The sequence below is a fragment of the Scylla paramamosain genome, chromosome 38 (genome assembly GCF_035594125.1).
Source record: "Scylla paramamosain isolate STU-SP2022 chromosome 38, ASM3559412v1, whole genome shotgun sequence".
Lineage (NCBI taxonomy): Eukaryota > Metazoa > Arthropoda > Malacostraca > Decapoda > Portunidae > Scylla > Scylla paramamosain.
Genome location: NC_087188.1, coordinates 5,976,544 through 5,991,177, shown reverse-complemented (window position 1 = coordinate 5,991,177; position 14,634 = coordinate 5,976,544). Strand labels below are relative to the sequence as shown.

The window sequence follows — 14,634 nt, the reverse complement described above, 5'->3', positions numbered from 1 at the left end:
CTTGCACCTTGCCTAGCCAAACTCTTTCAGCTCTGTCTGTCAACATCTACCTTTCCTTCTTGCTGGAAGTTTGCCTACATTCAACCTGTTCCTAAAAAGGGTGACCGTTCTAATTCCTCAAACTACCATCCTATTGCTTTAATTTCCTACCTATCTAAAGAAACTTTTGCTGTTGCCTTGGACATATCAAAAGCTTTTGATGAAGTCTGGCACAAAGCTTTGATTTCCAAAATACCCTCCTATGGTTTCTATCCTTCTCTCTGTAACTTCATCTCAAATTTCCTTTCTGACCGTTCTATTGCTGCTGTGGTAGACGGTCACTGTTCTTCTCCTAAGTCTATTAACAGTGGTGTTCCTCAGGGTTCTGTCCTGTCATCCACTCTCTTCTTATTATTCATTAATGATCTAAAGCAAACTTGGTATTGTTCAATGCCTCAAAAACTCAACTCCTCCACCTATCAACTCGACACAACCTTTCAGAAAACTATCCCCTCTTCTTCAATGACATTCAACTGTCCCCCTCTTCTACACAGAACATCCTCGGTCTGTCCTTTACTTATAATCTGAACTGGAAAATTCACATCTCATCTCTAGCTAAAACAGCTTCTATGAAGTTAGGCTTTCTGAGACATCTCTGCCAGTTTTTCTCACCCCCCCAGCAGCACAAGACTTTCTTCCGTATTCTGTCCACCTCTCTAACGCAAGAATTAACCAGTATTCTCAATCATTCATTCCTTTCTCTGGTAAACTCTGAAACTCCCTGCCTGCTTCTGTATTTCCACCTTCCTATGACTTGAATTCCTTCAAGAGGGAGGTTTCAAGACACTTATTCATCAATTTTTGACCACTGCTTTGACCCTTTTATGGGACTGGCAATTCAGTGGGCATATTTTTTATTGGATTTTTGTTGCCCTTGGCCAGTGTCCTTCCTACATATATAAAAAAAAAAAAAAAAAAAAAAAAAATCAGACAGAATGGTGCTTTACAATATGTTGCAGACTTTTGCAGTGAGGCGAACCACAGAATATTGTTCATCCGGTGATGTTTACTTGTACTTAATACACAGCCCCCAGTCAAGAAGTGCAAAAATCCAGGAAAGCTACAGACAATAAGATTAATAACTCTTCCCTATCCCGCACCTACTCTAATCCAGAGACCACAGCAGATGCAGGCTGCTTCCTATGGAGTCCCCCTGCACTCTAACTCAGACCATGTGCTAATAGACACCTCCATGTGTGTCTACATCCCCTCCCAGTGGTTGAGGAGACCATGTCATTTTCATGCACTCCCCACGGTCACTCTCCATTCACCTCTATCACACAGAATCACTCTTGCTAGCTGCAGTCATTCCTCTCTCATGTAGTGCTCTCTTAACACAGTTCATTCACTCCAGGCATGGTCTTCCTCTTAACCTTTCACTGAGCACATCTGACTTCACTATTATCTTTACTAGTTTTGTCCTCCATCCTCTGCACATGCCCAAACCATCCAAACACACACTGATCTGCCCATCCAGCCAACTCTAGTTCTTCTTACCTCATTCTTTATGTCCCTCCAAGTTACTCCACACATTCTCCTCAAACACCTTGTTTCCTAACATTCACCTGTTTCTCCTCTATTATTCCCATGTTCCATGCTTCATCACCATTCCCTCTCTTTACACTTATATCCAGTGTCCTATGTTTGAAGATCCTTTTTTCTCAGTCACAGTACTTTACCTGTCTTTACTCTGCACCTCACCAATCTTGACTCTTCCATTCACTGTAACTGTTAATCCCAAATACTTGAAACAATATGACAATACTTTCAGAACATACCATAGCCCTTTCCTGTGTCTCCTACAATACACTTTCTCCAAGGCCATCAACACCAAAAACACTTCCTTTCCCTAAAAACTTTTCACACGACTACACTACTCAATGCCTCACAATTCCACTCCTCAGCCCATTTGCCAGTACACATCACTGAACAACTATTCAGGTTCTGGTTAAAGCATTTTCATGCACAAGAATCAAGGAAATTTAGAGACACACTTTGACAAGTTATCAAGGTAAGCTAAGTTACAGAACTTACCTTAACACTACCAAATATCACCAACGACCTCCTCCATCACCAATACTGGCTGTTGTTAATAAAAACTAATCACTGTTAATCACCAACACAAAAATTGTGAATCATTAACATTAATATTATCAATCTGCATTGCTGACACTCCCGACTACTGCCCCTAATACAAAGATGTCAGGACTGGTTAAGCAGTACACACCATCACTGTCTACACTTCTAAACAAGTGTGGCAGCACAGAATGTAGTGTCATCACAACTTACAGCACCACATGGCTGCTGAGGAAACAGGCTTGCTTACTTTGTACTGAGTAAATATATCATATCCTGACCCTCAGTTGATAAGACACAGGTAAATATTCTAGGGTAAAAAAAAAAAAAAAAAAAAAAAAAAAAAAAAAAAAAAAAAAAAAAAAAAAAAAAATGTTGTATATGTGATAACTTAAAAACATAGAGTAAATGACATTCAGAGGTGTACTCTGATGCAGCACACTGAACTAATGAGAGGAGCTAATGAGGAAATGAAGCAGTGGACTTACAGCTGTCAAGGTAGAGGTTCACTTGCTCCAGCACCAGGGGGTCTTTGGGACACGCTCTACTGATGTGCTGTCGGAGAGACACTTGTTACAATGCATGAGTCATTTGATACAGTGAGCTCCAAACATTTTGGTACTCATCACAACAAGGGGAGGGCAATGTCTGGCACAACACACAACAGAGCAGGAAATATCCCCAAGGTTAGGATAGCTGGGATGGAAAAGCTGTTGGCAATGCTGCACGTGTTTGTCTTAAGCAGCATTGCCAACAGCTTCTCCATCCCTGTTAACCTAACCCTGGGGACATTTTCTCCTCCGCTGTGTGGTCGTGTCAGGTAGCACCTTCACCTTGCCATAATGTGTTCTGAAAATTATGGAGCCAACTGTACAAGATATATCGTACCACAGCATCTCCTTAAAATTTCAGTAAAAGGACTACTACTAGGAAATCTTAAACTGAGTTTAATCTGAGTAAAAATAGGAAGACAAATGAACTGGTTAGCCATTAACTTATTTGTCTTCCTATTTTTACTGATTAAGCTTTCCTTGGAGAAGTTCTTTTATTGATATATATATATATATATATATATATATATATATATATATATATATATATATATATATATATATATATATATATATATATATATATATATATATATATATATATATATATATATATATATATATATATATATATATATATATATATATATATATATATATATATATATATGATATAGTATATCACTTATATAACCTTACAAATTACCATTTCAGCTGCTTCATGAAATACTTACCTTAGAGTTGATTTCACTTCAGACTTGGCACGGATAGGATCAAATATGTATTTCTCTTTGCACGTAAACAACAATTCATATTTGTATTTGAGAATTCTAAAAGTTGCATACTATATTTGTATTTATTTAGGAAAAGAGAAGGTTGTGTGAATCTGATTTTTGCAATTAAAATTACAATAGAAAAATTCTTCGGAAAGGATAAAAAGTTGTATGCAGCATGGTGTATGTGAGTGTGTTGGTAAAGAAATGGCATGACGATGGATGCGAGGATGTCCCTCACTACAAGCATGGTGGTGGACCAACCCAACAAATGTGTTCTTTTAACTGTTTTACTGTAATCTGTGGATTTACCTTCAACTGTATTTTGAGAGTATGCAAGGTGTTGTCAAACTTAGTGGGCTGGTGCACCATGACTGTCATGGTGAGGCACATCCTCATACCCCTCATCACACCATTTCACTTCACAGTCTTTATATTGGCAGCAACTGCATGGCTAATTTTTCTGTTTGTTTCACCTTTCTTATGAAGCTCTATAGCTTGAACTTTCATCATGGCCTGTGTATTTTCTAGGCACTGCACAGCAACTCAGTATAACACAATGTTTAAAACACACACAACAGTTTTGTAACACTTGGCACTGACTATTAGCCCTCTTGTTAGTTCAATTATCATAACACACAATATAAAGTAAATAGAGAAATGAATGACCAAGGAACTAAGAGAAGTGAGAAGATAGAAGCACCTCCAGCTAAATTACTCTCTTCTTCACTCACTCATCACAACAGAACAAAATAAAACAAAACACGGAGTAAAAAAGAACTAAGATAAGTGAGAAGACAAGCACCTCCAACTCCATTAGTTGCTCTCTTGCTCACAGGTAGCTTGCAACAAAACAAAACATGGAGTAAAAAGAATTAAGAGAAGTGAGAAGACAGAAGCACCTCCAGCTCCATTAGTTGCTCCATGACTGATCCTGGAACCAGGTTCTTGTAGAAGTGGTAGGCGAGGTGATGCACTGGGGCATGGCAAGGGTCACTCTTGTACCGCTCCAACACACTGATGGCCGACTCCTGTCCGTACAGCTCCTTCTCCAGCTCCAGGAATTGCAGCATGAACCAGTCACACTGCAATGGCATCCATTTGTCTCCTCTTATGTACTTTAACTTTGCCCATCACATATAAAAAGGAGTCAAATTAAGGAAAGAAAACTGGGAAGGAAAATAACAACAGAACTACAACAGCAAAGAACTTACAGATTCATTAAGGCCATTGAAAGCTTTCTTCAGGAATGAGTGAGCTGTTCTGACAATCTCTTTCTTGTCAGTGTTTCCTGTTCCTTGACTTCCACAGATGCTCACTGAGCAGAAATCATCTGCAATGTAAAATGGAGATAAATAATATTCTTATAATTTTTGGCAGAGGAAGCAAGTGGATGTGTTCAGTGTAGCTCCTGCATTTACTTCAATACTTTGTTACTTTTGAGTCTATTGAGTGTATACTGGGATATAGTCCTTCATATAAATCAAGGACGGCACAAGTTCTGAAAACACCCATAGCAAGAGTGCATATAAAATACTTGAGGTCCGTGACGAATGGTAAACAGAGCTCAGCTGGCACCGTAAGAAGTAGGTGGGGCACTGTGCCAAATACTTGCAGCACCTGCAAAGCTAATGTAAGCAATAAAGATGATGCTTTAATGTGCAACTCATGTGATATGTGGCATCATATCACCTGTGAGAACATTGATGTAGATAAAAATTTACAAGTTCTTAATGAGTCATGAACTTGAATCCCTTCACTGGTATTGCAATAAATGCAATGTGGTCAGTGGTAAAATAGCATCACAAATGACAACAAACACTCCAGGGAAGGCAAGATGAGATGGAGTCAAAACTCAAATTACTGGAAATGGATTCAGAAGAGATGTTTAAGACAATGAGGAAGGATTTGGCAGGTGTGGAGTAAAATGCTAGTGACATAACTGAGGTGAGGGTGAGGGTGTGCACCAATGTCAAACCTGCCCTAGAGCCTTACAGGGATGTACTGAAGGAAGAGATGAAACAGATACATGAACAAAAGGCTCAATGCAAGTTGGACATTGACAAAGATCTTGTGGAGAAAGCTGCACCTGAAGTACAGAATAGACTCGACATGAAGAATAACATATGGTCATTGGTGTGCCTGAGCATATTACCAGGAATGCTAATATTGGTCTTAGGTCAGAGAAAATTAAGCATGACAAAATTATCATTCATGAAATTTGTGAAGTGGCTGGAGTGGATATATCTGAGGATGATATGATGGGGATTAAAAGAATTAAGAAGTATAATGGAGAGCCCAACAAGGATGACAGAAATAGCAACCTCAAGAAGGGAAGACCAACTGAGGTAACCAAGACTGAAGTACAGAGTGATGAAAAATGCCTACATATTAAAGGACACAAATAGCAAACACTGGGAAATAGTAAGGAATGTTACTGTCTCTCATGATATGAACAAAGAGGAAAGAAACAAGGATACAGAGCTGAGAGAAGAAGCAAGACTAAGGAATGCAAGTCAGAGAGAGAGAAAACTTCCATGTGGTGAGGGGTGACCTGTGGGACAGGCACCTGGTGAGACGGAGAAGGCAGCACAGAGAGGAAGATGTAATGAGATCCAGCAGTGAGGTTAGGGCCAGGCACCCCAACATTATGGAGGAAGGCACAGAGATAAAGGACACAGGCGATGTGGGAATGAGGAACCCAGTATAGGACACGGGCAAAGCAGGAGCGAGGAACATGATAGAGGACAAGAGGAACTTGATAATACAGGAAGGAAAGGGCCACCAAGTGGAGGGAGGCCAGATCAATATAAGTACATCTCAAACCCCTGAAAATATTGTAAATAAATTTAATGTTATGTTCAACAATGTGGATGTGCTTACTCCAGATAAACTAAGGGAACTGAAAACAAGAGTACAGGATAATGAAGAGAAGCCTTGCATCACAGCACTGCAAGAAATTAAACCAAAGAATTTCAGATTTAATATATAATCATTGGAATATAGTATTGATGAGTATAAAATAATTGAAAAAATATTACTAATGAAAGAAAGTAGAGGCCTGCTAATTTATGTATGTAAAGATGTAAACTTTAATGGTATAACTTTGGAACAAAAATACTGCGAGTATCTGTATGCAGAGGTAAAAGGAATGACTGAAACCATATTAATTACATCCATATATAGAAGTCCAAGTGTTGAACCGGTGAGAAGGAAAAACTACTGAAATTAGTGAAAGAAATAAACAATAAGCAAATAGTATACACGATAATTTCATGGGATTTCAATGTACCAAACATTAACTGGATAAACTACACCACAACAGGAGGATGAAACAGTATAGAGTACAAGTTTGATGAGATAGTGAGAGACGGCATCTTGACACAACACATTAAGGACATCACAAGGTATAGAGAGGAGGCAAGAGGAAGTGTTATAGACCTAGTATTTACCAGTGAGGAAGAAACAGTTAGAGAAATTAGAATAGAAAGTCCCACTGGGTGAAGTAATCATGCCTGCATTACTTCCACCTGTGATGCAGAAATTCAAGACAGGTCTTGTAAAACCAAAGAATACATGTAAGAGAGAGCACACTATGACCTGATGAGATGTAAACTGGACATAAATTGGAAGGAGTACTTAGGTGAGGAAGATATAGAGGAAATGTGGTCAAAGTTTAGAATTAGAGTGGATGAAGCAATAAAAGTAAGTGTACCAGTAAAGGAAATCTGGACGTCAAGGAAACGAACTAACAAAAATTACTAATGAACCAAAAAAACTGTGGTCGAGAATCAAAAGAGAAAAGTGTCTTAAGCAAGACTCAAACAACTACTAACTACTAGTACACTCCAACTACTAGATATTAGAGAATGTACAGCTCCAACTATAAACAAAGATCATAAATAAATAAATTATATATATATAATATATATATATAATATATATATATATATATATATATATATATATATATATATATATATATATATATATATATATATATATATATATATATATATATATATATTTTTTTTTTTTCTATGTAGGAAGGCCACTGGCCAAGGGCAACAAAAATCCAATAAAAAAAATATGCCCACTGAAATGCCATTCCCATAAAAGGGTCAAAGCAGTGGTCAAAAATTGATAAGTGTCTTGAAACCTCCCTCTTGAAGGAATTCAAGTCATAAGAAGGTGGAAATACAGAAGCAGGCAGGGAGTTCCAGAGTTTACCAGAGAGAGGGATGAATGATTGAGAATACTGGTTAACTCTTGCATTAGAGAGGTGGACAGAATACGAGTGTGAAAAAGAAGAAAGTCTTGTGCAGCGAGGCCATGGGAGGAGGGGAGGCATGCAGTTAGCAAGATCAGAAGAGCAGTTAGCATGAAAATAGCGGTAGAAGACAGCTAGATATGCAACACTGCAGCGGTGAGAAAAACTGGTGGAGACGTCTCAGAATGCCTAACTTCATAGAAGCTGTTTTAGCTAGAGATGAGATGTGAAGTTTCCAGTTCAGATTATAAGTAAAGGACAGACCGAGGATGTTCAGTGTAGAAGAGGGGGACAGTTGAGTGTTACTGAAGAAGAGGGGATAGTTGTCTGGAAGGTTGTGTTGAGTTGATAGAAGGAGGAATTGAGCAATACCAAGTTTGCTCTGCCCCAATCAGAAATTTTAGAAAGATCAAAAGTCAAGCGTTCTGTGGCTTCCCTGCGTGATATGTTTACCTCCTGAAGGGTTGGACATCTATGAAAAGACGTGGAAAAGTGCAGGGTGGTATCATCAGCGTAGGAGTGGACAGGACAAGAAGTTTGGTTTAGAAGATCATTAATGAATAATAAGAAGAGAGTGGGTGACAAGACAGAACCCTGAGGAACACCACTGTTAATAGATTTAGGAGAAGAACGGTGACCGTCTACCACAGCAGCAATAGAACGGTCAGAAAGGAAACTTGAGATGAAGTTACAGAGAGAAGGATGGAAACTGTAGGAGGGTAGTTTGGAAATCATAGCTTTGTGCCAGACTCTATCAAAAGCTTTTGATATGTCCAAGGCAACAGCAAAAGTTTCACCAAAATCTCTAAAAGAGGATGACCAAGACTCAGTAAGGAAAGCCAGATTACCAGTAGAGCGGCCTTGACGGAACCCATACTGGCGATCAGATAGAATGTTGTGAAGTGATAGATGTTTAAGAATCTTCCTGTTGAGGATAGATTAAAAAACTTTAGATAGGCAGGAAATTAAAACAATAGGACGGTAGTTTGAGGGATTAGAATGGTCACCCTTTTTAGGAACAGGTTGAATGTAGACAAACTTCCAGCAAGAAGGAAAGGTAGATGTTGACAAACAGAGCTGAAAGAGTTTGACTAGGCAAGGTGCAAGCACAGAGGCACAGTTTCAGAGAACAATAGGAGAGACCCTATCAGGACCATAAGCCTTCCGAGGGTTTAGGCCAGTGAGGGCATGGAAAACATCAATGCGATGGGGTGGAGGAGAAGGAGGAACAAGCCCAGAATCGTCCAAGGTAGAGTTTTTAGCAAAGGTTTGAGTGAAGAGTTCAGCTTTAGAAATAGATATGATAGTAGTGGTGCCATCTTGTTGAAATAGAGGATGGAAAGTAGAAGCAAAGTTATTGGAAATATTTTTGGCTAGATGCCAGAAGTCATGATGGGAGTTAGATCTTGAAAGGTTTTTGACATTTTCTGTTAATGAAGGAGTTTTTGGCTAGTTGGAGAACAGACTTGGCATGGTTCCGGGCAGAAATATAAAGTGCATGAGATTCTAGTGATGGAAGGCTAAAGTACCTTTTGTGGGCCACCTCTCTATCATGTATGGCATGAGAACAAGCTGTGTTAAACCAAGGTTTAGGTTGAGAAAAAGAGTGAGGAATGTATGTCTCCATGCCAGACACTATCACCCCTGTTAGCGCTTAGCACACAAAGACGGGTCTCTGACACAGAAGCAGTAGTCATTTCAAGGAAAATCAGCAAAATACCTTTTCAGGTCCCCCAACTAGCAGAGGCAAAATGCAAGAGGCACCTTCGCTTAGGGGGGGATCCTGAGAAGGAATTGGAGCGATAGGACAATATATAGATATGAGATTGTGGTTGGAGGTGCCCAACGGAAGAGAGGGTGACAGCATAAGCAGAAGGATTAGAGATCAGGAAAAGTTCAAGAATGTTGGGCGTATCTCCAAGACGGTCAGGGATACGAGTAGGGTGCTCCACCAATGCTAACCTCCAATAATGGAGGTTAGCAAAGTTGAAGGCTTGTTCATCAGGATGGTCAGTGAAGGGAGAGGAAAGCCAAAGCTGGTGGTGAACATTGAAGTCTCCAAGAATGGAGATCTCTGCAAAAGGGAAGAGAGTCAGAATGTGCTCCACTTTGGAAGTTAAGTAGTCAAAGAAATTCTTATAGTCAGAGGAGTTAGGTGAGAGGTATACAGCACAGATAAATTTAGTATGAGTGATTCTGTAGTTGTAGCCAGATGGTGGAAAACTTGGAAGATTCAAGAGCGTGGGCACGGGAGCAGGTTAAGTCATTGCGCACATAAACGCTGCATCCAGCTTTGGATCGAAAATGAGGATAGAGAAAGTAGGAGGGAACAGAAAAGGGGCTACTGTCAGTTGCCTCAGACACCTGAGTTTCAGTGAGGAAAAGAAGATGAAGTTTAGAAGAGGAGAGGTGGTGTTCTACAGATTTAAAATTAGATCTTAGACCACGAATGTTGCAGAAGTTAATGAAGAAAAAGTTGAGGGGAGTGTCAAGACACTTAGGGTTGTCGACAGAAAGGCAGTCCAGTCCGGCCTGGGGACATTTATGGTCCCCTCCCCAGATGGGGACTCAGAGGCTGGTGTAGGAGTCGCCATGATGATTCTAAAATTTTTGAGTAAAGGGTGTGTGTGTTATGAGGTGCTTGTAGTTCTGTGTGGAGGAAGAGAGTTGTCTTTAGAGGACAAGCTGTGACTGCCCCCTTGTGTTGTGAGACACAAAGGGAAATGTTCAGTGAGGTCACAGCTGGGTTTAATGATAAGTTCATAGCACCCTCTGAACAGTGCTTTAAACCTCACTGGGAGTAATATATATATATATATATATATATATATATATATATATATATATATATATATATATATATATATATATATATATATATATATATATATATATATATATATATATATATATATATATATATATATATATATATATATATATACACACACACACACACACACACACACACACACACACACACACACACACACACACACACACACCATATTTTACAGGTAACAAGACACACTTCTTTTCCTAAAAAAATACCCTGAAAAATACTTGTGTATCTTTTAAGACGAATGTTGTATTGTAAGGCAATGCCCAGGATCAAGTGACCTTGGACGGTCACCTAATTGACTTGACTGATAGGGATGTGGATTTGTATGTTGAGTCATTACACTATGATGTTTGCATAAGTAGCTATCTAATTCAGTCTTTAATATGATGTAACTTCAGTACTTTGCTTTACAATTATTTCTAATATCATAAACCTTCCTAGAGCCAAGCCACAAGCTTAAACATGAGCTCTGAGCTGCATCATGCTCTGTTTATTATGTTAATGGCAGCAGCAGGAGCCTTTCCGCTCTTGGTCTACTGTGTTGATATGCTGTCTCCTTTAATTAATTTTTATAAAAATAAAATCACTCTTGGACAATGAAAGCTATATAGTATATTTATTAATCACCAACCAGTGTGTCATCACCATATAAACAAAATTGGATGAATCATTAATGTAAACAATATGCACCGCCAGTATGTTGGGGATGCACTGCTTCACAGTGCATATTTACCTATGGTAGTTTTATATATAGTTGTAAATTTGTACTGAGTGCTCCTGCAAATTTGTGGTGAGTGCTGAGACAATAAATAGTTTTATGAAAAGGTTAAATCAATTTATGGATAACTATGATAGATGGTGAAATGTAGGTTTACAGGAGCTGCCTTGTGTAGGTCAACCAGCCTCTTGCAGACTCCTTGCTTCTTGTGTTTTTATGTCCAGTGGTCAGGTATATAGTGAATGTGATCTTGTATGAGAATGGCTTGTTTTTCTTAGAAATTTCTTTCTAGTATTAGGGTGTGTCTTCCAAGATGCAGCATCTTGTAAGCCGTAAAATATGGTGTGTGTGTGTGTGTGTGTGTGTGTGTGTGTGTGTGTGTGTGTGTGTGTGTGTGTGTGTGTGTGTGTGTGTGTGTGTGTGTGTGTGTGTGTGTGTGTATATATATATATATATATATATATATATATATATATATATATATATATATATATATATATATATATATATATATATATATATATATATATATATGCAAATTCACTGATCAATGTAGACTGTTTAGGCAGAAAAACAGTAAAGCATTCCTCAGCTGATCACTTTGGTGGGCACGTGAGACACTGCAAAGCTGCCAGCCTGTGTAAAGAGCGGCACTGGTGTTGGGTTCTGCTAACACCACATCATGTCTCCTTCCCTAAGTTTAAAAAATGCATTTGCAAAGTTAGTAAGAGGAAAAACAGTGAGGTTTGGTGTTGGGATTTACTAACATCAACAATTAAAAAATTGGGCCATAAAGAGACTAAGAAATAGTGTTATGTCAACAGTCAAGAAATGATTTAAATGAGAACATGAGTGGCAAGATGGGAGGGTGAGAGCAATGAGTGTGTATGAGAGATGTGGCATGAGTGTCTGTGCAAGTGATGTAAAATGCAGAGTAACGGAATTGGTGAAAAGTGACACAGATAATACAGCTGTACTGAAAAAATGAAGTGAAGAATTTTGCGAAGGGAGCATGAGAAAGGGCAAATTTGATGATGCTAATAGAGGCACATTACTTGCAAGGTGGAAGGACATGTTTGTCTTTCTTCATATAAAAGGGAGATAGACCAAGGGTAAAAGCAACACTGGAAATAAAGGCCTGTTAATTGTCTCTCCTTTATTCCCCCCATCCTCAAAAAAAAATAAATAAATAAATAAATAAATAAATAAAAATAAAAAAAAAATAAATAAACAAATAAATAAATAAATAAATAAATGAATAAAAATAAATAAATATATAAATAAATAAATAAATAAATAAATAAAAAATAAATAAATAAATAAAATAAAATAAAATGAAATAAATAAAATAAAATAAATATATCAAGAAAGAAAAATAATAAAAAAAAAAATTGAAAATAAAAAAAATAAAAATAAAATAAAATAACAAAGAACAGTATGGAATTCCGAAGATGAAGAATTTTTGGATGGAAATGCCTTGAAACTCTTCCATGAATGTGTTCATATGATAGAGAAATATTCAGTTTTAAATTTTTTTTATGGAGGGACACTGGCAAAAAAAAAAAAAAAAAAAAAAAAAAAAAACACCAAGATGCCAGTCCCAGAAAAAGGTCCAAAGTGGTAGTAAAAAAATTGAAGGATAAATATCTTGAAACCTCCCTCTTGAAGAAATTCAAGTCATAGATAAGTGGAAATACAAAAGCAGGCAGGGAGTTCCAGAGTTTACCAGAGAAAGGGATGAATGATTGAGAATACTGGTCAACTCTTCCATTAGAAAGGTGGACAGAATAGGGGTGAGAGAAAGAAGAGTCTTGTGCAGCGAGGCTGTGGGAGGAGGGGAGGCAAGCAGTTAGCAAGATCAAAAGAGCAGTTAGCATGAAAATAGCAGTAGAAGACAGCTAGAGATGCAACATTGTGACAGTGAGAGAGATGCTGAAGACAGTCAGTCAGAGAGGATTGACAAGGCGAAAAGCTTTTCATTCCACCCTGTCTAGAAGAGTAGTATGAGTGGAACCCCCCAGACATGTGAAGCATACTTCATACATGGACAGATAAGGCCCTTGTACAGAGTTAGCAGCTGGGGAGAGTGAGAAAAACTGGCAGAGATGTCTCAGAATACCTAACTTCATAGAAGCTGTTTTAGCTAGAGATGAGATGTGAAGTTTCCAGTTCAGATTATAAGTAAACGACAGACTGAGGATGTTCAGTGTAGAAGAGGGGGACAGTTTGAGTGTCATTGGAGAAGAGGGGATAGCTGTCTGAAAGGTTGTGTCGAATTGATAGATTGAGGAATTGAGTTTTTGAAGCATTCAACACCAAGTTTGCTCTGCCCTAATCAGAAATTTTAGAAAGATCAGAGGTCAGGTGTTCTGTGGCTTCCCTGCACGAAATGTTTACTTCCTGAAGGGTTGGACGTCCATGAAAAGACGTGGAAAAATGCAGGGTAGTATCATCAGCATATGAGTGGACAGGACAAGAAGTTTGGTTTAGGAGGTCATTGATGAATAATAAGAGAGTGGGTGACAAGACAAAACCCTGAGGAACACCACTGTTAATAGATTTAGGAGAACAGTGACCGTCTACCACAGCAGCAATAAAACAGTCAGAAAGGAAACTTGAGATAAAGTTAGAGAGAGAAGGAAAGAAGCTATAGCAGTAGTTTGGAAATCAAAGCTTTGTCCCAGACTCTTTCAAAAGTTTTTGATATATCCAAGGCAACAGCAAGTTTCACCAAAATCTCTAAAAGATGACCAAGACTCAGTAAGGAAAGCCAGATCGCTAGTAGAGCAGCCTTGACGGAACCTATACTGGCAATCAGATAAGTTGTAAAGTGATAGATGTTTAAGAATCTTCCTGTTAAAGATAGATTCAAAAACTTTAGATAGGTAGGAAATTAAAGCAATATAACAGTAGTTTGAGGGATCAGAATGGTCAGCGAGGGCATGGAAAACATCATTGCGAAGAATTTTAATAGGTAGCATAAAGTAGTCAGAAGGTGGAGTTTTTAGCAAAAGTTTGAGCGAAGAGTTCAGCTTTAGAAATAGATGTGATAGCAGTGGAGCCATCTGGTTGAAATAAAGGAGGGAAAGAAGAAGAAGCAAAGTTATTGGAGAAATTTTTGGCTAGATGCCAGAAATCACAAGGGGAGTTAGATCTTGAAAGATTTTGACACTGTTAATGAAGGAGTTTTTGGCTAGTTGGAGAACAGACTTGGCATGGTTCTGGACAGAAATATAAAGTGAATGAGATTCTGGTGATGGAAGGCTTAAGTACCTTTTGTGGGCCACCTCTCCATCATGTATAGCAGGAGAACAAGCTGTATTAAACCAAGGTTTGGAAGGTTTAGGTCGAAAGAGTGAGGAATA

The 14,634-nt window shown here is 38.3% G+C and overlaps 1 protein-coding gene across 2 annotated transcripts in view; it reads right to left on the bottom strand.

Annotated features, from left to right (window-relative positions):
• Positions 1–14,634, bottom strand: part of LOC135091623 (uncharacterized) — a 74,509-nt gene that overhangs the window by 27,087 nt on the left and 32,788 nt on the right. For both annotated transcript variants that reach the window (XM_063989390.1, XM_063989391.1), the window contains exons 6-8: positions 4,654–4,772; positions 4,342–4,524; positions 2,604–2,670 (exon numbers count right to left, since the gene is read on the bottom strand). In XM_063989390.1, coding sequence (XP_063845460.1) covers positions 2,604–2,670; positions 4,342–4,524; positions 4,654–4,772 — 369 coding nt within the window. The remainder of the gene's footprint in view (positions 1–2,603; positions 2,671–4,341; positions 4,525–4,653; positions 4,773–14,634) is intronic.